This window comes from Drosophila erecta, unplaced genomic scaffold (assembly GCF_003286155.1).
Source record: "Drosophila erecta strain 14021-0224.00,06,07 unplaced genomic scaffold, DereRS2 tig00000092-arrow-pilon, whole genome shotgun sequence".
NCBI classification, from domain to species: domain Eukaryota; kingdom Metazoa; phylum Arthropoda; class Insecta; order Diptera; family Drosophilidae; genus Drosophila; species Drosophila erecta.
This window is the reverse complement of record NW_020825207.1, coordinates 11,918,848-11,943,569: the sequence shown is the minus strand read 5'-3', so window position 1 is coordinate 11,943,569 and position 24,722 is coordinate 11,918,848. Positions and strand designations below refer to the sequence as shown.

Genomic DNA, 24,722 nt, shown 5'->3' with positions numbered 1-24,722 from the left:
TGCTTAATTGGCCAAAGTCGGAGCCAAATCCGAGGTTTTACTGATGACTTCAAAGATTTGAAGCAATCGATTAACTTTTCTGCATGCCTTGTGACCTAAAACGTGTAGAAAATCGATTTAATTTCTAAGCATATCTTAGTGTGATACAGTTACACAGCAAGCAATAATTCGAGTATTACTAGTTACTAGTTATAGTGATCAGGGATTAGCAGGTACTTTCCATTCGTTAGAGCGGTAGAGTTGGCTTAGTTTTTCCGTATTTTTCCACGGACCTCACTGGGGCGCACCTCTAAAAACGGCTTTTGCCGCAGCTTGACAGCTCAAAAGAGCAGGAGGGGCAAAAAACCGCAGGATACACGGCGCTGGCCTGCGAAAGCTACATGGTAACTGTGTAGTTATGGGCCCGATGGGGGAGTGGGAAGTAAGGTGGGAGTGGCGGTCCTGAACACTCCTTAATTAATTTCCATGCGAATGCGGGCGCCATACTCTGGTCAGGCGCCGCAGGATGTGTACCAAGTCGTGGAGCCGTGGTGCTATGCAAAGTTATGGCGCTGGGAGTTGGGTCACAGTCGGCGGCAGTGTCAGTTGCCATTCACGCTTGGGACTAACCGGTTTGGCCGGCAGCTACGCAAAAAAGCAAACCAATCCAAGCGGATTCAAGCCAGAGCACGAACGAACCGAACCCAACTGGCTGGCGAGTAACGATGGGCAACAAAGTTGTGACATTTACGGAGCAGGAATTGGATGACTACCAGGTGAGCGATCAATCAGATGAAGTGAACCCAGAGCTAATTTCTCTTCATGCATTGCCGCTCCGCAAATCGGAAAGGATTGCACGTTCTTCACGCGCAAGGAGATCCTGCGGTAGGCCATTTGTATTCCCTTAATAAGACAAAACTATTCCATTTCATATGGCGGCAGACAAAGCACCATTGTTTGCAGCCTCCCATTGTTTGCCTCTCGGTGGCAACAAAAAGCGGGAAACACAAGAAAACACACATGCGGCAGCCCACGGACAGACACTCAGGACACAAAGCCCATCATCTCCCCGCCCTTTGACCCCGCCAACACATCACATTCCATACCCTTTCCCAGGATTACCACTTTGGCCAGTATATCCACATTATTGACCAGCTGCCTCGCGCGAGTGGCCCTACTTTTGAAACCAAATATCATTATAGTAAACTCTGATTAAAATCATTAACTGACCAAAGCAGTGCATTAATATAAATGAATATACATTTGATATAACGTGTCCAAGTTCGATGAAAGAAGCTTCTGAACGAAAAGGTATTCAGCATTCATATAGGCACACAATAAGCTGAGCTTACTCAAAGGGATTTTATGAAAACCGCCGGATACTGAAATATTGCTTTTCAATTAGTTTGAGTTGTTGCTGCGCGAGACAGGCCCAACTGGACAGGGTATCCCCGGCTTCGGTCCGCGCAGATAGTCCTTTATCCTTGTGTCTGCTTTCCTTACAGGGTTCACAAGCGATTCCGAGAGCTGCGGCCGGATCTGGTGCCTCGCCAGATGACCGAAGGTCAGGCCTCGAGTGTTAAGGTGCCCTGCGAATGCATTGAGAAGATGCCCGAGTTGCGTGAGAATCCCTTTCGCCGGAGAATATGTGCGTAACAATGGCCAATGGCTGCATAAGCAAAGCCCAGCAATCCCATGCCAAAACCCGGCCAAAACCGGACTACAGCAATTTTCCACTTTTTGCAGGCGAGGCCTTCTCACGCGATGGCCAGGGCAATTTATCCTTTGAGGACTTTCTGGACGCCCTCTCCGTTTTCAGCGAGCAGGCGCCGAGGGACATTAAAGTTTTCTACGCTTTCAAAATTTATGGTAAGTTCGCGTTGGCCACACGTTCAGTTGTTGTGGTCAGTGATGGTAAGAGACAATGCTTGCTGCCTTATAAACTAAGCTATTTAAACTATCAGCACGGGATTTCGAAATATAACAGTCTAGTTGCCTAGACATTACGTATACGACTAGTTAAACGTTCTAGGCTCAATATTTTTATTAACGAACTAGCAACGAAAATGGAATCTTCACATATATACAAAAAACTAAGACTTTCTTTTAAGACTTGGTTCTCTTTAAGACTGGCTCTCAAGTACTGAAGTACTGCCATCACTGAACTCCATCTTAATTGCAGCTGCAGCTGGTGGCCAGCATTTTGAGCCTTTGTTTATGCATTTCCGCAGCCCGTGTTTATTGCCTTTGGCGAACTTGCCCTCGTTGTGTGCGTGTGTGTGTGTGTGGGCCCTCTTTGCATTTGGCCTTTACTATGGCCGAAATGAAGGAGGGGAGCATGTGGAAGATGGCCATGGCCGCCAAACGTGGCACACAACTCGTGGTGACTCGCGGTCGTGCAATTTGTGGCGCCGTTCCAGGCAGCAGCTATTGTTGCTGCTGGGGGGCCAAAGTTCAAGTACAGCCATAAATTCTAATAAGCATTTTAATTGAAATTTAAATTAGAATCCCGAAAAATGCCACCATAAATGGAGCAAAAGTTTCGTGCAAATTGATTGTGCACTTGACACACGAAATTAATGGGCCAAAGTCGGCAATAGTCAATAGGATGCAAAGTATCTCTTAGGTCGAGTGCAACTGCAAACTAGTTGCGAAACTCAAGTTATGGTGAGCGGTGAGCCAGCTAGGCTGCACTTTATTTCAATGTGCGTTATTAGATTGACACAAATTGAAACGTGCAGCAGGCGATTACCTGTGGGGCAGAAGGAGCTCCAGCCGACGTGGCTGACTGTTGGGCAAACTCAGTTTGGCACACATCACTTGACTTTTGTGCAAGAAAATGTCAAGTTTTGTGAGCCATCCTTTTGCCCAACCTCCCAGTTCACCCACTCCGGGCACTTGTGTGTGTACTTACTATACGTCTGGCATAACTTTGCAGATTTCGATCAGGACGGCTTCATCGGGCACGCCGACCTCATGTCCTGCCTGACAACAATGACCAAGAACGAGCTGAGTCCGGAGGAGCACCAGCAGATTGCCGACAAGGTAATCGAGGAGGCCGACGTCGATGGCGATGGCAAGTTATCAATTTTGGAGTTCGAGCACGTCATACTCCGGGCGCCCGACTTCCTCTCCACCTTTCACATCAGAATATGAAACCGTCTTTCGCCAGTGGTGCACTCTGAGAAAATATCGCCAGTAGGGCGGCTATAGTGTTCAATAAAGTAGCAATATATCAATAGCAAACCTTGGGTAAGAATGCACCTTGAAGCTATCCATTGCATGCAATTACAATGCACAAAAATGTAATATTAGTTATGTGCTCTGCAGTATAAAATATTATATTAAAAAGCCCAGCTTCTAATACTTAATATTAGTTCATATCCCATGCCCACCGACATGGCTCAGTGTTTTTTCTATTTTATTAAATTGTTTATGTGCGCTTTGGCATCAAATATACATACCCGAACATATTCCGTAACAGTGCCATCAGTGTGATTAAGCTGCCTGCCCAGCTGGAGAGCCTGTGGGTTTAGGATTCCGGTGTTCGATTCCGCTTCTGCTTACGGGTTACGGGCTATGGCAACTGGGCACTGGGCACTGGCGATGGGTTGGCAATGCCAATGCTACTGCTACTAGTACTGGTGGTGCAGACTCCACAGGCCAATTGTCGTGACAATGTGCATGTCAAATGTCAGGGAGCATTATAAAATTTATAAGCCCATGGATGCAGTCGGGTCGAGTTGCGACCTGCACTCCTGCCCCATTTCGACCCCAATCAGTGGGAGTCACTGCGAATGGAAATGGGCCTGGCCCCAGGACACACACTCTCGTAAAGCAGACTCTTATCAGCGTGGGCGTGTGTGTGCACACTGTCAAAGTTTTATAAATTTTGGCAATTTTCAGCTTAAACTTGTTTGACATTTGAGCATCTGCCTGTCGCCCCAATCCTATTCAATTATTGTAATTGCATCTGCAAGGGTTCAGGGGGCACAACGAGCCCGAGTTTGTGGCAAGTGGACACTCGTCCGACAATTTCCGAATTATGAAAAATAAGGAAATACTGAACTCTCAGTCGAAATCTCAACACTCATCTGACAGAGTTATTTGATAAGCACAGTCAACAAGAAAGTGGAAAACGGACAAATTTGAAGTCGGTAACTACCGATTTACTGCTGCAATCCAAATATGCATAAGGTATTTACCTACTGGCATTGACTTTTGACTGCTTTTACTATCGTTTGTATGATTTTAGATGTTGTGGCCATGTCGATCTATCGATCTATCTACCTATCTGTTGTGATAGTAATCAAAGCCATAGTTGTTTAGATACTCATTAGACAATTGGTAATCCACTCGATGCGAGCACGAAGTGAGCCACTTTATGAACAAGTTTTTCATTTCGAGACCTCCATGTCACTGGTATGCAAACCACGTTCAGATTTAATTTAGTTTACTATTTAATAATACGCATAATTACATACAGAGTAATTGTGTTTTGTTTTTTGTTTTAGTTGGATTTAAATTTAGGCTTAAACGATACAAGAAAGTCTATTACAAGTATGCCATGTACGCATGTATATATAGTGGTATTTGTAATTGTATAATTTGTAATTGGTAATCGTAAAAGTAATCCATTGGATGCGTGCACTCTGAATCGGTCTTCGGTTTTCGGTTTTGCTATGAGAGACTTGAGCTGCGATTTTGGTTAATCTGGTTTCAGTGTCAGTTACAGTTTGCTATAGTCGGGGCTGCTCGTTCGATATGCTATGGGTTGTATCGTATGGTTAGATCGAGAGATAGCAACGGAAGTATACTGTCTATACACAAAAACAACAACACTTACATGAGAATAGATCTACTTACATACACTCCTAAACAATTAGGCGTAATTATGCTTAAGTACGAACTAAGCGCGAGTTCCGCGGAATTCGGCTGGCCAAAAATTATTGTGACGCCACGAGGATACTTTTCGATCCATCCTCGCCGGCGATCCAGTTTATACAGCTGTCGTATACGGCAAATGTTAATTTAATTCTAGGTCTACAATTCATGCGGGAGTAGTTTCATAGTTTGCTTAGGTCCTAGCTTCGAATAAATCGTTAGTGCTCTCGCAAGCTTCGTTTCTCGTATACATGGTTTACATTCATCATAGTCTTTTAAGTTTAGTCTGGAAATCATGAAACAAATAATGCAAACACATAAATTGTACAATGCCCTAAGCGTAGGCCTAAGTTTTGGTTATCTTATAACGCGTCGCTGGCGCAGCCTCGCAATTTGAATTCCCAACGGTCGGCTTTTCACCCGTAATCCGAAAAGCTTTCGAAGCTTTTCAACAAATTTCAGTAGACCGAGTTCGAATTCGAATTGTAGTGTTCGTAGTTGTGTGGCGCCATCTGTAGGTAGGAGGGAATCGCATTTAGTTCCGACGCCCGCCGCCGCAGCGCTGCGATGCTGTGAAGTGTGTCGTTGGCGCCATCTGACGGCGACTGCATGGACTGCGGTAGCTGCTGTTGTTGCTGTGTGGGCGTTGGTGGCGCCATCGGATGGTGTTGGTGAGTTTGCTGTTGCTGATGTTGGTGAGACTGTTGTTGTTGCTGTTGGTGCAGCGGCTGTTAAATAACATAAATGGATTAACATTTTGTGTTGATACGCTTAATATGTTTTATAATTTAAAGCCTTTTGAAGTCTTAGCGTTCGAACAACTTTCTATTTTGATGATTTGGTATTTTTGGTGTTATATCATTGTTGAAGTAATAACGCTGAACGCATTATAAATTGAGCTAATATACATAACTCAACTACAACTCATTTTATGACACAAAACCAGTTAGTTTTCTTTCCGCTTGCACTTGACTTGATTTTAAATCTGTGTCATAAATTAGTTAAACTAATATTGTACCCATTCATCTGTGAACTGCTTCATACATGTTGTGGGCACAACATACATTTGGGGCACTCACCATGGGCTCGCCGTTCAGCTCGTTCTGGCTGGAGTTCGGCTGCGCGGAAAGTGGCGGCGGGGTCACCGAGGAGCAGCTGTTCATGTTCGGCGGGGTGGTGGCGCTCGGCGAACCACTGGGCCCACAACTGACCCCGCCCACACTGTGCTGGTACATCATGGAGTCGCCTGCGGGGAAAATTACGAGACACATAATTAATAAGCGGCCTTTGAAATTTCACAGTTAAAAGCTAAGTCATTGGCTTATACGAATTTAAAAACTGAAAGGCTTTTGGGTATGGTGATGTATGTTAATCAGAAAAGAAATATTGGATGCAAAATTCTGCGACTTAAATTTAAATTATATCAACGGAACATTGATTTATAAAAAGAAGCTTAGTTACGTGGTTTGTTAAAACTTGATTGATAAGACTTTGACATCTTGTTGATCTCTTCATATATGTATGTATGTATAGCAACTTTTTTGGTGTCATTATGTGATGTCACCCATGCGGGGCACAAAAAATGTAAAATCCTCAACAAAAAGTGTAACAATGAAAACTTTGCTGACGGTAGCAAGAGCCGAAAAATAAAAAGTCGACATGAACATGTCTCCAAAATGTCAATTAGCACAACTATACGAAACCAAATAACGAAGATGAAAAAATGACTTTGGGTATTCCTGAAAATTAAACGGCTGCCTGTTAATTGATCGAGCAAACAGGCTGTTCGGGGCATTATAAATGATACGATATGCATATGTTTTTGGGGCTACCGAAAACCGTAAACCGAAAACCGAAAACCGAAAAAAGTGTGATGAGTTCAAAGAAATGAGAGACACAGCGGACTCAGCGTCGTGTTTGGTCAATTGTCGGCAGAACTGGAACTGAAACTGGAATTGGAACCCGATGGCATCGAAAGCAAAGCAAATAAATCCCTCGAGGCAAATATGCGACTAAACAAAGCCCCCCGATAAATAAAATCATGCCAGGCGAAAAAGTGTCAACGCTAGGCCTTTGTCGTCAGCATGCAGATGGAAAATTTTCGGGCATGTGATCATCAGGGTGGGGGCTTCGTTTGGGGGCCTGACACCCAGCCCACAACCTACCTAGAGCATTCAGACCGTAGTGCTGATAGCTGCCCGCTCCCAAGGCGGAACCCATGTTAATGCCCGAGTTTAGGCCGCTGTTCAGCGAGGACGAGAGTGGCGACGACTGATTCAGCTGGCCAAAGCCTGAGCCCATTTGGTTTCCGGAGGAGCAGCAGTTAGTAGGCGAAATGGCAGCAGTTAGTAGGGGATTGTTAGTTAGCAGGGCTCCCTGGGATCACTCACCTGCCGTCATCGGATTAACACCCACGCTCCAGCGATCTCCGCCAAACATTCCCGTGCCGCAGAGACCATCGCCCATGGCGATATTGGTTATATTGGCCCCAAACGGCGGAAGTCCATGGGAGGGCAGCAGGGCACCCGGGGTGCGGAACACGTTGGTGGTCTTCTTGCGCTTCTTCCACTTGGCCCGGCGGTTCTGGAACCAGACCTGTAAGGATAAAGACGAACGGAGCTATAACAACTGTGTCTACGTTGTGCATACTACTACTTCAACTACTTGATCGCTGGCACTCAAACTAATATTTCTATTTGGGCCAAAACCAAAGGATTAAAGGTAGTAGCATATTTATCTTTAAGGGTTTCCACGGCCTAATCCTTGAGCCGCTGACAGCCCTGCGAGTGTGTGCGTGTTTTGGCTCCATGTTGGGCAAGCTCAGCCCAACCCCTCGGGGTCTTCCGAAGTTGCTGCCTCCTACAAACATGGTCTTAATCGAGATCAATTACCGCCGTGACAGTCAAAACATGTCTCGACACAGCACACACACAGATTTCCATGTGCATAAATTCGATATGTAAATTCCTCGGCCAATATGGGTAGCTGCCCACCCACCAGCCGGGCAATTTGGCATCTTTGACCAGCGAGTCCTGGCCGTACCTTCGATATGCTTTTGTCTTAGGGTCGGAGAGGTCGAGGCCCGTGTCGGATGTGCCCGCTTCAAATTGGCATTTCCATATGCATAAGAACAGCGGAGCCGAACAAGGTAGACACGTTGAGGTTTTGACATTTACAAGGCAGCACACAAGCACTCCCCACATCTCCTTTTGCACCACGCCCCCCACACCCCACAACACCCCAGTCCACCACAGCCCCCCACTCACCCACACACTTGGATAGCTAAGCTCGAGGAGTGGGGGCCAAAAAGGGTTGCCTACATTTAGGGGCAGGCTATGCGCTGTATCCGCTGGCTGTGCAGATTGCACGGTCTTCTCAGCTCACGGCACTCAGCTTTCAGCCAATGCTTTGCTTTCGGAATTGGTAGCGTTTTATTTAGCTGCCTTCTTCGAGTTGCGCTTAAAAAACATAAAAACAAAGTGCCTGCCGGTGAATGACTAGTGACATGGAAACGATTTTGCCAGGCCATCAGGCTTTCGCATCCACATCACTCGTAGTCGGGTTGACAACTTAACCGTTATGCACAACCAACCAACCAACCACCCACACAGGCACTTTCTGACACTCAGACACACACACACACATGTACCAATATACCTAGGTATATGGCTATATAGTATTTATAAATCCCAGCATTTCGTGGCAAATCTTGAGCTGTCACCGACTGTCGGCGTCGACTGTTTCTGTCTGAGTGCGCCAGACTAATGGCAAAGGAATACGGCCAAAACAGCGGGCCAAGAGCGAGAAAGCGGGGAGTAGTCGTGCCTGGAAGAGCCAGAAAGAAAAATGGCAAGTTTCGAGCAAAGTAACTTTGCTTGTAAGGCCTTCTGATGGCCTGATGGTCCCCAGTGGGTTCGTCATATGTCGGACAACAACAGGCAGAACCAGAACCTAAACCAAAGCCCAACCAGTGCGGGCAGAGGAATAATCGATCTGAGCTCAAAAATAAAAGTGTTGCTTTCAAATATTTATACAGATAAAAAAATCCTCAGATATATGGATAGTTCTTGCAAGGAAATAGTTTAGGTGGACACATGCCAATTTTTATTACGGAGAGAAAGGATGCAGGAAGTATGAATCTTCCAGATTTTAGAGAATTAGCTTACACCCTATTTTTCAAGGGGGAGTTGCTGAATTGTTTTCACAATTATATAGCTTTGGAGTTGGCTACTATTATCTCCCTGTGTACGCATCCCAACCGAACAGAACTGGAACTATCGCAGGTTGTTCAGGTCGGAATATCACCCGTTTTCTGGATGTTACACCAGGGACGCTAATGTGCCAGATTGTGCAAGGGATAATGGACGGAGAAAGGGTGGGATAATGGGGTGTACAAGTATATACACACAGATATTGTTGTATATTTATGCCGGGGGGTTGGGCTGTGCCGGCGACCTTGACTTGTTTATGTTTTTTACGTGCTTATGCGTCGCTCTATTCATTAACTTTTAATTCAATAATTTAAGACAATGTCTGACTGTCTGGCCTCCGTTCTCGCCTTCTCTCTCCCTCTCCCTCTCTCTATCTCTCTCTCTCGCCTTCCCCCATCCGTGTTGCCATCTCCTTCTGGCTTATTGGGTTCGGTAAATTTAATTTAGCTTGCTGTTTTATTTTGCTAGCCACATTCGTGTGAGAGCATTTCCCTATTCGACCGCACAGACACACCCACCCATACAAGGAGTGCGAACGGAAGTAGGTGGAAGAAGAAGAGCGCGGCGGAAGAGGAAGAGAAAGCCAAAAGTCATTGCCTGCTTTTTTGGTCTAAGGCTGCGAGCCATTAAATTGGCATAACGTGCATGACGTGCGCGGCACGTAAATAGGCGTTAAAATGTCGGTTAAACAAAACATTTATTTTTTATGTCTGCCCGAAAAGTGTTCGTATGTATTTGCATTTTTTGGTGGTGTGTGTGCCAGGCAATCCCGGCTTGTGTGTGTGTGTGTGTGTGTGTGTATTTCCCCAATGATTTGTTTCTACTCCCGCCTTCCTTCTGCCGGCGCGTTCCTTCAGTTGCACCCAATTTGAACCGTAACCCAAACAAAACATAAAAAATAGCTCCTTATGTCGCGTTAAATTGTGTGTCTAACGGTAATTTTTTAAGCTTCACCCTTATGCATAAATTATCAGCCGTTGAGTGGCTGACTTCCAGTCGAAATTCAAATCATACGCCTTCTTTACGGCCTTTTAGGCAGGCATTTTCCAAAGAGAAAGCAATGCATTTTGGATATTTTGCCAGCTTACTGAGAGACCTTTGATAGGTAATCAAACCTATATTGTTTTATGATAATACAACATTAATGATTTATACGACAATATTTGAAAGACTTTCTAGCAGCTTTCTTTAAATGGCTAGAAATTTGAAAAGATACCTTTTACTATGAAACATTAAACTTTGTATTACAAAGCAAATACTCAGCAACTTTTATCTTTCTTTTCGATTAAAAAACCTAGTTTAGTCTGCAGACTGCATCGCCAGACTCACAAAAAATGAGAACCAAAACAAGGTGGTGGTCCAAATAAAAATTTCAGCCATATGTTCCATACGAAAGCATTTCCATGTTTGGACTTTTAATTTTCACTTCTCGACTGACACAAACAAAAGCAGTCACAAAGGCAGAGAAGACACCACCAGCAGCAGAAGGCAAAAGGCAAAAGGCAGAAGGCAAACAAACAACTGAAAGCGGCGACAGGGAGGGCAACTGTTGCAAATAATAAATGAGTCAAGTTCATGAAAAGGCAATTTCTTGTGGCAGGCCGCAGATATTAGCACCCAGTGCCCAAAAGCCAGGGAGTAGATCCAGAAATGGCCACGAGGGGCGAGCGAATGGAAGCAGAAGTCAGGAATTAAGTATCGGCCAAATTACACGGATGGGGGAGGAAGTGCGGCTGCAAATGGGATAACAAGTGATTTGCTTTGATTTTATGGGCTGGTGGATGGTGTCCTGCCCTTCCGGGGTGGCTGGATCTGGCTCTGTATCTCGATGTATATCCTACTATGAGGGGGTGGGTGGCGCAGGAGCAGCGCCTTTTTATTATGAACCTGTCTGTTTATTGGGCCACTGTCATCCTGACCCTCAGCTTATGATTGCAGTTGCGTGCCATAATGGTATGTCATCTATGTGATCCCCTCGTTGCCGACTTGTTTACGATATCTGCGCGGTTCGTTATGCAACATTAATTGCACATTATGCCTAATGGCCGATTTAACAGCTGTAAGGATAATCAGAGCGAACTTGCGTCGGATTTTTACGTTTGCCCGTGATTTCCGTGATTTGCATGTTTCACAGAGTGCCCACATCGATGTCGACATAGAAAAGCACTTTGCCGCACAGCAGGCCGCACTTGAAAAGCCAATTTCAAAATTATCAGCCAGTTGAAGCGGGAAAGCGTCGCAGTTGTGCAGTTGTGAGAGCTGCAGAGAAATGCAATCAAAATTCGATTAGCCCCAATGCAAATATTATTTGCGGGGCTAGTTGCAACGGATGGAAATCGAAGGACAGGTGGAGAGCATCTCTTAATAAACGCTTGATTGGCAAAAGCCAGAAAGTGCAATAATATTTTTCGGCTCGTTTGCGTTGACAATTTTTGCTGGCCAGCATTCTGGCATCCTGGCATCCTGGCATCCTGTAGATTGGTTATTGCCTCGCTCTCAGCTCTTGTCGCTCTCGCCGCTGCCGGATTTGTTGGGGCATAATCAAAAATCAATTGGCCAGGATATTGCTTTTCCTTCAGCCCACTCCACTCTACACTCCCCGCACTCCACACTCCCCACACTCCACTCTCCCCCCTTGGGGCTGCCAAGCAACCGAAATACGAAATATAAAATGGCCACTCAACAAAGTCCACACAAACTGTCCCCTGGCTGCCGGCCTTTGAAGTCGCCCTTGTTTTTCTTGGCTTGGCTTTGTCTTCAGCTCGAGCATCTTTTTATTATCATTATTGGTCCTATCTGCGCTTTCATATCCTGCGAGTGCGAGTGCGAGTGCGACTGCGGCTCTGAGTGGTTTATGGAAATCGCTTTTCGGCCAATATCTTTTCATTCCTGAGCGTATAAAAAATGCGTATAAATTCATAAAATGCCGACTCGACTTCTGCTCCCCTTGGCCCCGCACACACACAAATACGAGTCGATTTATTTTATGTTATCCTTTAAATCCTGCTTTACGAGTCAGCCCCAACAACACTTGCCGCTACCCCAGGAAGACGCTCACCCACCCAACCAGCCTGCCTAGCCAAACCACCCACCCAGCTCGGAATTCCCCAGGGATTGGAGCTCCAACCCGCCGAGTCCGAGTTCACTATGGCCGTCTCTCTCCCACACTCCCGCAGCCCACTCTAGCCGTCTCTTTCGGGGAAATGTGTCCTTTGACAGACATCATCAAAGCGATTCCTTGGCCTCTTTGGGGTTGTGGAGACCGAGTTCTGAACTTACTGATTTATGAAATAGTTTTGCATATATATTTTTCCAGTTTTTTTTGGGACTTGCCTTTTTCATTTCGGCCATTCATTTTGTGGGTTGCCGGGGCAACTGCAGCCTCTTACGGCCCTCAGATTGGGCTTCAGATTCGGGGATTGGGGTTCGGGACGCCGGGCTCCGGGGAATGGTGTCCAATGCAACCCCCGAAAATGTTACGCTGCATTCGTGGAGCATGCGCAGCTCCAGGATGCTGCCCTCGGATTCGTTTTGTTCCAGCTTTACAAAGTTTTTCAGCCTTTTTGCTTCTTTTTTTGTTTTTTTTTTTGTTTGGGTCGTGGGGACTCTTGTCATTCTATCAATGGCAGCAGCATTTGGAGCAGCTTATCCCAGAAAATACCCCCAATCTGGCGCCCATCCCGCAAAGTCCGTCCGGCACTTTGGCACGCCATTTTCACACAAACATTTCAATGAAAAGTATCAACGAAATTGCTTTTGGAATTGCTTCATATGCCATAAACAGAATGCGTGCCAGATTTCCTTGATGCTCTTTATGTGCATTTTATGGAGAATGCGCCGCAGACCGCCGCCCCTCCGCCCACTTTCCGAGTTGGGGGTTTCATTTTAAAGCTCTTGCTAAATTTAGCCCGTCCACTTATTTGGCATGGCCCCCAACTCGCGGCTACCACTTTTCCTTTTCCTCTTCGGTTGCATATTTTCGTTTTTGGTATTTCAATTAAAGTTTAATTAAAATTTGCGATGCCATGGTTATACAGACGCGACCCAGTCGCCTTTGAAGCGACTTGGAGTGCTTCGCTGAAAAATATTCGCCATTTTACAGTGTCCCCTTGTCCCCTTGTCTCCTTGACCCCGTGCATCCCTGCCCCGCATTCCCGCCCCATTGCAGCCGGGCTTTTAATAAAGATACTCTCTTTTTATGAGAATATTTCGTCTAATTTTTGTCGAAAGACTCGCATATTGGCCCGCAGTCACAGAGATATAGCTGATATGCCCAGAATCTCGAGCAGTCGGGGAACGGCTATTAGAGGGGCATTAGGCGGCTCAGCAAATAAATTAGTTCTGTCTGAAGTCGAGGCAATAATTTATCAGTGCTCAGAGTGGGAAGGTCCCAGAGTTCCGTCACTCTGGATGGGCATGGGCACTCGTCCACCTTGCGGAGCACAATCGATATTCCCCATTCCTGCTGAGTCACAAATGGTTAAAGTTGCTTGCAGGGAACACACGAGTGCAGAAATACAAATAATACCAAACTTAAATGTTAAAATCTCATGGATATGCGGACATTAGTTTCCCAAGGCATTAAACTACAGTACGATATTTGAAATAAGCGACAATACGCATTCCATTGTTGCTTAAATAAAATCCATTTCTAATTCATTGAAAACCACTTGGGAAACTACGATGAACTTGTGCCAGAGCTGCTATGTGAAGGATTCACTAAGTTCGCATTGGTTATGAGATGGTTGCCAGGTAAATTATTAGTTTTCCCAATCTCTTCCTGCATTCACCACATTCCCCGCGAACTTTCAGGAGAACTGGCCTTTCGTGGCCCAGGTTGCCGGGCAAATTAATCACGTGAGAAATTCATTTAGTGCACCGGCACACACCCACCAACACAGACACGTGCTGTGCCGCCGCTCGACCTGCCCCCTGACCCACACCACCCCACCCCCTGGTGTTGCAACAATTTAATAAACAAACCAATAAATGTTGCAGCCTTCGAGACAAAGCCGAAACAACGGTGCTGTTGACAATGCCAGATCATGATAAGTCAATTTGGTGGGCCATCTTCTTGGTCACCCCCGTGGAAAGCCCCACCCAGCCAAAAAGCTGCCCCCCGCGAGGATGTCACGTGTGACAAACAGATTGTCCTTTGCAAATTGTGCACAGTGTGAAAACACAAATTAACAATTGCCGGGTTGCCGCCCGCTGCTCTCGGCTATTCTAATTTGGCCCAAAACTGGGAAAATCCGATTAGGGAATGCGTGGGGGCAGCTGCTTAACGGCGACTTTTATTTTTATTAAATTATATTCACCATAAATGTTGCTCCTTTGTAGCCCGCACGTATGAGTTTTCCGCTCAGCCACTACGCACTACGTGAGCTTCATAACTTATGCACCTGCTGAAGCCCAGGAAGATATCCTTGTGCTTCCACACACGCACAACTTGGACTTGATTTTCGGTGGCTAATATGGACAAGCGTTTTCGGGCATTTATCTGCATGGGACGGGGGGGGAGGGCTGTCTTTATGCCGTCATTAACTGCAAATCCTTGTAGATTGATTTAGGGCCAGGCGTGTGTGTGCATATCGAATGAAGGGCCGACCTCAGCGCTCGCATTGCCGTGAAAGTGTGAAATTTTCGATGCTCTAAATATTTTATTTCGCCTTCGACTGCGAACTTAATTTATATGCTAATTTTATTAAACAGCAATCCCAAAACTAATCCAATGGCCTGACATCCTCTAAGCCGCAACGACAACGCAAAATCAAGCATTAAAACAGCAGGACTACAACAACAACGGCAACGTGGCCGGGAGAGCGAAAAAAGAAAGCCATGTGAAAGCCGACGGCAGTTCTAACTGAACATCCTGAACATCCTCCAGACTCACCCCGCATCCCCCCCCTGCTGACTTTACCCCCTGGCAGGTGATTGCATTGTCCTTTCGGACAACCGGATCCCGGGGCTGGCGAAGTGGTTGGAAAAAAGCATTAACGGGCAACACTGATACGCAATTATTAAAACAATTTATCAAAGTAGGACACATCCGGCGGCGGGCAGGATGTGGGCAGGATCATCATGAAGGTGTCGCCGCCGCTGAGTTGCTCACTCATGGCTAATTGTTTTAGCTAGAGCAGTAGTTGTAGTCCGAAAGCCCAAAGTTTTTGGCATTCATTTACACCGCAGGAGCAATTCCCGCACATTGCGGAGCACAAATCCCTGGCAATGAGCAAAAGCAAGCAGTGAAAGCGGAAACGGAAGCTTAAACACAAATTTAATGAAGCAGTAAATTCGATTGTCGCATAAACAAAGCCCGCCCGCATGCAAAAAGGACCTTCGCGGAGCTGGGATTGGGGCTTCGGTGGCGAACGGGAGCGAGACAAGGATAATGGCAGCTGCACAGGGGAGTTGTGCCCGCCACAAAAGGATAATGCCCATTGTGTGTGTGTATGCTGGTGCCAGTGTGCGTGTGTGTGTGTGTGTGTGGCACAAACTTTGCAGGCAAAAAGGAAGAGCATCCTGCTCAGAGACTGCTTGTGTGTGGGTGTGGCTGAATGCCCGACTAAATGTGACTTTATGTGCTTTAATAAAGTATAATTTTGGGCGCTTAAATGGCGTTCGGCGGCGACTTTCAGCCCAGAGCCTCGTAAACTGTTGCAAGCTGGCAGAAGGATGCCCTCCTCCTCGCCATCCCAAATCCAAATGTCCGTTGCGGTTGTGTGCAACACAAGTGAAATGTCATGTCGCTCCAAAAACGAACTGAGCCCGATATCCCGACAGCTACGACCACTGACAACTGTCGAGCCGCAGGACAAACCACGCAAAGTTAGTTGGTACAGAGTAAGAAAAGACGGTTACCCCGGTAGTAGCAATGTACGCAAAATTACTCACAACTGCTGATTACAACTGTGGGATTACAGGAAATTTAACAATTACAGCTAAATGGTCAAAGGAGCAGTATTTTTTTGGCTTTAGTAAGAATACAACTATTTAAAAAGTGTTTAAAAAGATTTAATCATATCAAATATATATGTAGGTAGGTTTTCTTTATGTAAAAGTCTAAACTAATGGAAAAGTGAGTATTAATAGTATTAATAGTGTCAGTCTGCATAAGTCCTTTTATAGGCAAAGCTGCACCGGCGGTACTGTTTATCTAAATAAAATCCCGATAGAGATTGAGCTACCTAATAAACACAGCCACATGTAAGTCTTAATCATATTTTGAGGAGATTGGGCCCTTCTTCCCGCCACTATTCCTGTCAAGAGCAGGATTTCTCTGTGGGATTAACTCACCTGGACGCGGGACTCAGTGAGGCCGATCCGCATGGCGATCTCCTCGCGCATGAAGATGTCCGGATAGTGGGTCTTCGAGAAGCAGCGCTCCAGCTCGTTCAGCTGGGCGGGCGTGAAGCGGGTGCGGTGGCGCTTCTGCTTGTTTTTGTCCAGGTGCTGGAAGACAGACACGGCGAAGGCGAAAGGGCAATGAGTGGATGGGCTGGACGGGCGGGTCTTACAACAGTGACGAACTACCACACTACAAATGCAAGCTACGCACTACGTTAGGGTATACGGATTACGGTCTACAGAAGTTACAGTTAGACTAGGTAGTAGTTCTACGGTTAGGAGTTCTACGGTTCTAAGTATGAAAATCAAAGTACACTTACTTTTGTTTATAGTTTACGTATATGATTCATAAGATACGAATATGATTCATGGCACATTTAATTAGGTTCATTACACAATTCAGAACACACACATTCACGTTTTTGGAAACAGATTTTCATTTGCATTTTCGTTTCAGATTTCGAATTTCGGATCGGATCGGATCGAATTGGATTGTATTTGATTTTGGATTTTGTGGCATAGCAGAGTAGAATTTGAAGGAAAAATAAACATCGAAAAGAACATGGATTATTAAAAAAGTTTCGTATCAACTAGGCGCTATGACGCATCTTCTCTCCTGCCACAAGGACACTCTCCCTCTCCCGCTCTCTCGCTCTCGCTCTCTATGTAGCGCTGGCCTGCTCACCTGATCCTGTTGCTGCATACTGTTGTTGTTGTTGTTGCCGTTGCCGTTGCCGTTGTTGTTGCCGTTGCCGCTGCCACTGCTTCCGTTGCCGCCGTTCAGCGCATTGGAGTTGTCGCACAGTCCGCCGGAAATGTGCAGGCGTGCCACGCCCCCGCCCACTGGCACTCCGCCGGAGGATCCACCGCCTCCCGCTCCGCCGCCAAGATCGGCCAAGTTGGGGCCGACAGGCAGTTGGCCAAAACTATTGACGCCCGCGTGCAGTGCTGTCAACGCGGCCTTGGGCAGATCACAATCCTTGGGGCCTGGAATGGAGGAAGGTAGCTTATAGCGATTGACAGAAAACTACTACAGAAACTGTTTATAAGGCTTTTCTTCTAATGCAGTGAGTCAAAAAACTATGTACCAGGGCGGCCAAGAAGCAGATTTCGATTTATTCAATATTGATTTATATGTTTAAGCTCAAAATTCCATGACCGGCGGCTTTTCACGCTCACTTATTATCAAATAAATAAATCATAAAGAAATCTAATGACTTAGAAAAAAGTACCAAGTAGTTAGCCCCTTTTATTCAACATCATATACGCCCTGAGTTCCTAATCAATCACTTTAGTTCTCGACTTCAGCTGGCTTGGACAAATATCTCAAAAAATCTAATAAGTCCTTACTAAACGCGCTCGATTTATATATTTTCACTGAATAATGATTTTCTACGTATCGGTTTGGTTTCTGAATCTGATTTCAGCCCCCTTACACTGGCTGGCTTGGAATCTATTGAAGTTGCTTCTGCTGCAATTTGTCATTATTCCACCGATTTTGGCCATTACATACATTTGGGGTCAACAGACGCGACGCACTGGAAGTTATTCCCTATTAAACGGATACAACTTGCGCCGCAAAAGAGCAGAGGAGCTTGCAAATCGTCCAATGCCGAATGTGAATGTAAGTGGTTTCTGATTGGCTTAATTATTTGATATACATTGTATATATCCACAACAATTCACAGGCTGTAGGTCAAGACTAAAGCTTGAATGTCACCGAAGCACACACGCACACGAAGTTTCTAAATGTTTAATATCAAAAATGTTTCACTGAACTCCGCATTCACACTTGCCGCTCAAACGGAAAACATTTGTCTTTTAATTAATTTCGATTGGCGACCGCCGAGCTAACGAACTAGAGGATTGCTCGAAACGAACTGCGGCGATCGGATTGAATTTTTCAACAACCTGTCATTCAGAAGGCGAAAGATGCCAAAACAGTAACAAACGTGAGAGAGGTGCGAGATATACACAGATATGGCCAGAAGTTGAGATACACATACGGGCGCAGTTCCAGATACAGATACAGGTACAGATACCATATACCAGATACAGATACAAACGCGAGAGAGAGCCGCCAAGTGCTAACCCCTTTTCTACCTTCAGTCCTCACTTGACTACGTAACGTATTTTTATTTTGTTTCCATATTATTTGTACGTGTATATCGCTGGATGGCACTGGATTGGCAGTGGAAAGGGTTCGGGGTCCGGGGTCCGGGATTCACGGGAGAGTCATCTTCATCGAACGCCTGGAATTTTTAACATGTACGTGCGAGAGAGACTCCGGCCCAACTCTTTCCGCCCGATTCCCTTTGTGGCCCGGACTCAACTGTTGCTGCAAGTCAAACATTTACTCATCGCCGGTTGATGCGAACTCTCGTCCCCGAGTTGTAACCTTTGGGGGACGGAACCCCTGCGCGATGTTGTCATGATGGCCATTCGATTGGGCCCAAAGTGAAGGTGTAGGCGGCCTACGGCAACTGGCCAGTTTCCGCTGAAAGCGAGTCCGAAATGCAAATCCCAACTAAGCGGAAAAAACGACCTCCTCCGCCAGCTTCCCAATCCTTTCCAGTTGCAATACATTTCAATTTCTCAAGCGGACAACACAGCACTCTCGATTGCCGACTTTGATGTTGGCGGTGGCGGGAATGGCGGCTCTCAATGATTTTTATTGTTTTCGAGATGGACTTGTTAAAATTTCGGCATACATCACAGACTCACGTACGTCGGAAATGCGGAGCGATACAAGATATTCGAAGCCAGCGATGCCAGCGATGCCAGCTCACTATCACAAGCGGTGGCCAACAGGTGAACGAGTTCAGAGCGTCGAGAGACGCCACATAAAACCATAAATATAAATATCAACAAATAAAAGATATGGAGTTCCTTCAAGCGACATTCCCTGAAGCAGGCCTTTTGTAGTTGTTGCGTTTTAAAACGCTGCCCGGAAAGTGCTAATTTTTACACATACACCCAGTGCGGCTACTGTTCATTAGCGATTTTCAGATGGTGACGTCCCCAATCGGGACCAAACCCCTCCGCCTTTCGAAACTGCCAGCCCCAAAGAGTTTCCAATCCGGGCGGGGCTGAGACACTGCAATTGTGGCAAACTGTAGCAGAGATACACGAAAGTATCTGAAGCTGCCAGCTCACTGACACATATTTTTAGGGCATTACGCAGCACGCATCGAATGGCGTTTAAACTTCAAACTCTCTGCTCGTGATTAGTAAATTTAAGGCGCGGTGTTAGGTGCGATATCTCCATCGAGTTGGATGCTCAATCCCTCAGCTGGAAATTCACGCTCGATGGCAACATCTCAAACATGTATCTGCTGCGAGCAGATAGATACTCGTGTGCATATCTACAGATACATCGCCGTTGGTCCGTTGCTCCAAAGAAGTGCGACTTTTAACATCCAACTGTTCCCGCTTCCTTCTGTTTTCTCAAATCGAATTTCAAATATTGTGCCTACATACGATACATTTATGAGTATACTCGTATGTATGTGTGTGTTTGGGCCACGTTTGGGAGCCATAAAATAGCGCCACTTCTCGAAATCGCACTTTGCCGGCTGAGACGCGGCCCGGCTTGGCTAGTTAGTTAGTTGGTCTAACTTTGATTTTTTCACCTCGCCTTTTACAGTTGTAACACATAAATATTAAAAAGAAGCAGCCCTAACTGTTCATTGTGTATGCAGATCAAGATGACGCAGTAGTCTCATTCAGGGCTAAAGTTTCTGGATTCTGAAGCTGGCCTTGTGTGGCAGCCCCACAGCTTAACCCGCTTACATTTTCATTATAAAGGAAGTTAATAAAATGTTCAAATCAAAGTAATAATAAAATGAGTTAAAATATAAGATCAATTAAATGATCAAATGAACTCAATGAAAATTCCAATCCCCCATTGGCTATACTTTCAAAAAGTAAATACTGTGGTTTCAATTTATTTCACTCCCAAACCCATTACCAAATTGCCATTGAACATAAGAAAGCTGACAAATATTATCCGAAATATGTGTGTAAACCGCAAAACTGACATAAAAACCAATGCATGTTCCCAAATCATTAGGACGCGTGCTAATAGGGCATAATTTTGTTATCTATCATCGTAATTTAGTTTGGTCCTCCATTTGCCACCTGGCCGAAATTGCAATAGCGTTAATACGAAACTGTAAACATTGCAGCGGCAACATGCGCGCAGATACAGATGCAGATACAAACACTCGGACCCAGATACATTTACATCTGGCCTGAAGCGAACATTTTAGTTGGTCCGGCGAGAAAGAGGAGCGAAACGAAATGAAAACCGCACAAAGCGATTAATTAATTAAAATTGGCAAACATGAATTTATCGCGCAAGCAATTTGCACAATTTGCGCAAATCAGTTTGCCTGTTTTTGGGAGCGAACGACGCGATTTCTCCCGCAAAATATATGGACCTGGCCGGAATGGCCAGCCGAATGGCCAGAAACGCACTTTCATGGCAGAGCACTTGCATCCAGTTGCATCCATTCGCCGTCAGTTGCATGTGCATTCTGCAATGTGCATAATTATTGAAATTTGGAAATTGTGCGGTTTTTAGCAGGACATAGGCTTTGGCCTCCACTTGGGCAAACTACGTTGCAGATCGCTCCGAACGGATTGGATTGGATTGGAATGGCATGGCCTGGAATCTGGGCTGCTCCAACAACTAACCGCAACTGGGAACAGAATCCGCAGCAACCGCAAAACATTTCAATGCAAAGCGGATGTGGGAGCTGGGGTCCTGTGGGTGTCTAGTGGGGCAGCGGGGGGCTAAGCGGTGTTCGGCGGGGCTCGGCGGTATCAAGCACACATATTTCACTAGCCTAGGCCACCGCAAAAATGCCGAACGCACAAAGCGAAGCACACGCAGATATTTCGGGGCTGCAACGGGCGGTGGGGGAAAACCTGAAGGGGTCTGTGCAAATTACAAATGCAATCATGAAATTAATTTAATTAATGCGAGGCTCACGAAAAAAGCGCCCAAGCCAACGCCATTCGAGCTTCTTTCGCTGCATGCAAATGAAGCATTAGTTGGGTAGACAATACGGGGAAAGTTCTGCCATTTCTTTGCATGCAAATTGCTCTTAATTGTAAGGGGGGAGCATCCACTTTGCCCCTCTCGACCACGCACCCAGTATGCAAATGTTTTTTGGCCTCTCTGTTGTGCGGAACTCGGAAAAAGGCTCACGAAATTTATTATGGCCGACTCCAGCACTGCGGGCAGGATTTGGCCAAAGGATTCCGCACTGCGATACATTGAAATTTATAGTTTTCCATGGGGAAGCGGAGCAGGCGCAACTTGAATCCGGCGAAAACTTTAAAGGCCAACTTTGACAGTCGCAATCCATAACAGATCCATAACAGATAGCACCCAGTCAGATCAGTTTCGGGGCTGCGAACTCCTCGTAGCCTTTAATTAAACTCCCGTCTTCAATGGCAACTATGGACATTACGCATACGCCGCGTGGACCAAGCGGCGTGGACAATTGGCGCGTGAAAAATGGCAATAAATTAATAAAAGTAATTAATGGCAACGTTCCGAAGGACGCAAGGATGCTGGCAATAAAAATTGAATAAAAACGCGAGCCATAACTCATCCATGGCTGCAGTTGCAGTTGCAGTTGCAATTGCAATTGCAATTTCACTTGCAAACTGTATTTTCTGGTAGTGTTGGCCGGCTAACAACAAATTGATTGCCAAAATTGAAAGTGCTTGAACCGTTGATCAACAGTGTGGTAAAAATAATTTATTCGCCCGCACACACGTACATATGCACATATGTATGAGTGCGTGTACTCGGATTTATTAATATATTAATATGAGGACACAAGTACAGTTTGATAATTATGTGCGTGCGCCGAGTGAATGTGTGAATGTAATTCACAATTTGCGGCATATTTAAAAGAGCAATTATATCAATTAACACAAACACACCCACACCCACACCCACACTCGATTGGGAATGGGAATGAGCATGGGAATCGGAGAAGGTTTGCCGAGTTAGTTAAATACACAACTTAATTATTGCTAAATGCACGCGACACCTGGCGCCATCTGGTTAGACGTCTCAATTATAGGCCATTTAGCAGACATGGCAGACATGGGAGACATGGGAGATGCGATGGCAATCGCAAGATCGGAAGTACGAGTAACTACCCCCCGATCTTTTGGGCTTGTGGGTGTGCTCAAGAAATTAGTTTAATTATGGCCAGCCGGATCGGAAGCCATGGATTAATACACACGTTATTATACATTAGCGCAATTCACTTGCCGATCTTAATTGCAACATTATACGCAGCCCCCGTAGCCCCCCGTAGCCACCCATCAGGAGTTGGTGGAAAAACTTACCCAGCACATTGGCCCCAAGATTGTTCAGCATGTTTGCCGAGAAGTTGCGGATCGACAGAGTCGACAGTTTGTCGCTGTTTCTGATTGCTGCTCCAAAAGTTAAGATTCGGGATCCAATTTGATTGAATCGGGAATCGATATCGACTGGTGGCGGAATCCCAATGGGAATTCCTGCTCGTATACTCGTCTATCACAGAACGTTGAAGTTCAAGTTCACCTGCGGTGCAAATTACATCTCAATTGTTCGGTGGAAATGGGTGCGGCTGTAAGTAAACAGATTTGTTATTTTGGATGGGTGCTTTCTGCTCAACTCAAATATAGATATAAGTTGATTTTTGTGCTTGTTAATTTTCAATACTACAACTTGTTTGTATTATTAATTACTATTATTCATTAAACTGCCTTACAAATTTTACGATTTCACTACAATGTATCAGTTTTATAAATGAATGTCTGAGTTTTTGTCTTTTTCAACTTTTGAATAATGTGCCAAAGCTAATATTTTCTTGGCAAAACATTTAAGAATACTAATTGCTTGTGTGTTGTAAATAATTCGTCCTCTCTTGAACTTTGACCTCTGTCAAATGTCCAGCTATTTGCGTAATTTAACTATTGTGCGATTTACCAGAAAACTAAATCCATTTCACTTTCCTTAACCGCAGAAACTTCTGCCAAAGTTCGATTGTGTGGGTATTTGCATTGAGTTTTATTGCTCATTTGGCCAAGGACTCACCTGGCTCCTCCTACTTCTCGTCCTGGTCCGCCTCCTTGTTTTGTGTATGCCACAGGGTTATGGGCTGGGGTCAGAGTTCAGACCAGCAGACGATCAAATTGCCATAGTAAAATTAATTAAATGCCTTGACCATAAAAAAGCCAAAGAAATTAAATCCAAGTCACTTGGCCGGAAGTTGAAAAGTTTCCTTAGCTCCCACACACACACACACACGCAGCTGGCACACACACACAGGCACTCACACACACACACAGGGACACGCAGACATGCACAGCTTAGGGACACGCAATGAAACGGAAGTCGTAATCGTTTATTGATGAACTGTTTGACCAACTGACAGCCGGACACTGTCCGCCGGAGGACACGGCTTGCTTCCACCACCGGGTGTGGTCACTCGTCCTTGTTTCTACTGTTTAATTGATAGCTTTTCGCACTTCGGGCACATTTTCACTTAGTTATTCCTTGGCATTTCCCAGCCAGATCAATTCGGTTAATGGAGTCTCTGCTTGCGACGGCTTTGTAGGCACTGACAAACGGAAACGGATCGAATTGGATCGCAGTATCGTATCGCATGGGAGCTGTACGCCGTATACGTAGCGCTGCTCGCTTGCATTTGAGGGCAGTGCGAAAAAATCAAAGCGAATTGACTACGGGCCCTGATAACTTCGACAACAACGACTGCGCACTGGCGTCCCATTCAATCGCCACCCCCTCGCACAATTGACGGTTAAGTCAAGCGTTATCTCTGCCAGCGGGCTGCTTATCTCCCGCATTGATTTGCAAAAATCGCAAAGAGAACACACCGCTTCCAAGGGCCTTGGGCGGTTGAGGAAAAGAGACAGCTACCTGAGCCCACAGCCATCTTGCTTTCGAGCCAAGCGTGCGGACTCGCTCGCGCCTGCTCTGCAAAGTGGTTGCTAGAGCGGGCTGGCTACACTCGCTGTGCGTAGGCCAGGCCACGCCCCCAATGCAGGCCAACGAATGAGGGAACTCGGGGGTTTGTTGGGCCAGAACGATAGCGCTTTTTGGCGCCCTCTGCGATAACAGGTCCTGCCGCCTATCGATAGACGGGCCATCGATGCCGAAACAGGCTCGATTCCCCTCGAAAAACTTCAACTTTACTCCACAGCTGGTCGCTTTGGCAACCGGCGCTTGGGCCACAGTTATTGCCGAAAGTCCACTCCCCCAAAAAT

At 45.8% G+C, this 24,722-nt stretch overlaps 2 protein-coding genes across 6 annotated transcripts; one reads left to right on the top strand and one right to left on the bottom strand.

The window, feature by feature from the left end:
- The first annotated feature begins 433 nt into the window (after positions 1-433).
- Positions 434-3,438, top strand: LOC6547609 (calcium and integrin-binding family member 2). 2 transcript variants are annotated; one of them, XM_001974933.3, is made up of 5 exons: positions 434-755; positions 830-864; positions 1,485-1,627; positions 1,726-1,848; positions 2,918-3,438. In XM_001974933.3, exons 1-5 carry the CDS (start codon positions 705-707, stop codon positions 3,133-3,135), a joined length of 570 nt encoding a protein of 189 aa, XP_001974969.2. In that variant the 5' UTR covers positions 434-704; the 3' UTR covers positions 3,136-3,438. The 2 variants fall into 2 exon arrangements, with proteins under 2 accessions (XP_001974969.2, XP_015012204.1); XM_015156718.2 differs by lacking the exon at positions 830-864 and having other exon boundaries at positions 687-755.
- Positions 3,439-5,321: 1,883 nt separating this feature from the next.
- LOC6547822 (homeobox protein orthopedia) lies at positions 5,322-24,241 on the bottom strand. 4 transcript variants are annotated; one of them, XM_001974934.3, is made up of 8 exons: positions 23,530-24,241; positions 22,797-23,059; positions 17,107-17,408; positions 16,371-16,505; positions 7,254-7,458; positions 7,029-7,154; positions 5,943-6,109; positions 5,322-5,591 (listed from the first exon to the last, which is right to left on the bottom strand). In XM_001974934.3, the coding sequence occupies exons 2-8, from the start codon at positions 22,825-22,827 to the stop codon at positions 5,322-5,324; spliced, it is 1,236 nt and encodes a 411-aa protein (XP_001974970.2). In that variant the 5' UTR covers positions 22,828-23,059; positions 23,530-24,241. The 4 variants fall into 4 exon arrangements, with proteins under 4 accessions (XP_001974970.2, XP_026836727.1, XP_026836725.1 ...); XM_026980926.1 differs by lacking the exon at positions 7,029-7,154; XM_026980924.1 differs by lacking the exon at positions 23,530-24,241 and having other exon boundaries at positions 16,371-16,526; positions 22,797-22,827.
- Positions 24,242-24,722: the final 481 nt, after the last annotated feature.

Bases quoted from the DNA above. Each gene is read 5' to 3' on its own strand.
- LOC6547609 (XM_001974933.3), top strand. From the start codon at position 705: ATGGGCAACAAAGTTGTGACATTTACGGAGCAGGAATTGGATGACTAC. The intron at 865-1,484 runs GTAGGCCATTTG...CTTTCCTTACAG, and splicing joins ACGCGCAAGGAGATCCTGCG to GGTTCACAAGCGATTCCGAG. The intron at 1,849-2,917 runs GTAAGTTCGCGT...ATAACTTTGCAG, and splicing joins CTACGCTTTCAAAATTTATG to ATTTCGATCAGGACGGCTTC.
- LOC6547822 (XM_026980924.1), bottom strand. From the start codon at position 22,827: ATGCTGAACAATCTTGGGGCCAATGTGCTGG. The intron at 7,459-16,370 runs GTGAGTTAATCC...TTATCCTTACAG, and splicing joins TCACTGAGTCCCGCGTCCAG to GTCTGGTTCCAGAACCGCCG. The intron at 6,110-7,028 runs GTAGGTTGTGGG...TTTTCCCCGCAG, and splicing joins CTACGGTCTGAATGCTCTAG to GCGACTCCATGATGTACCAG.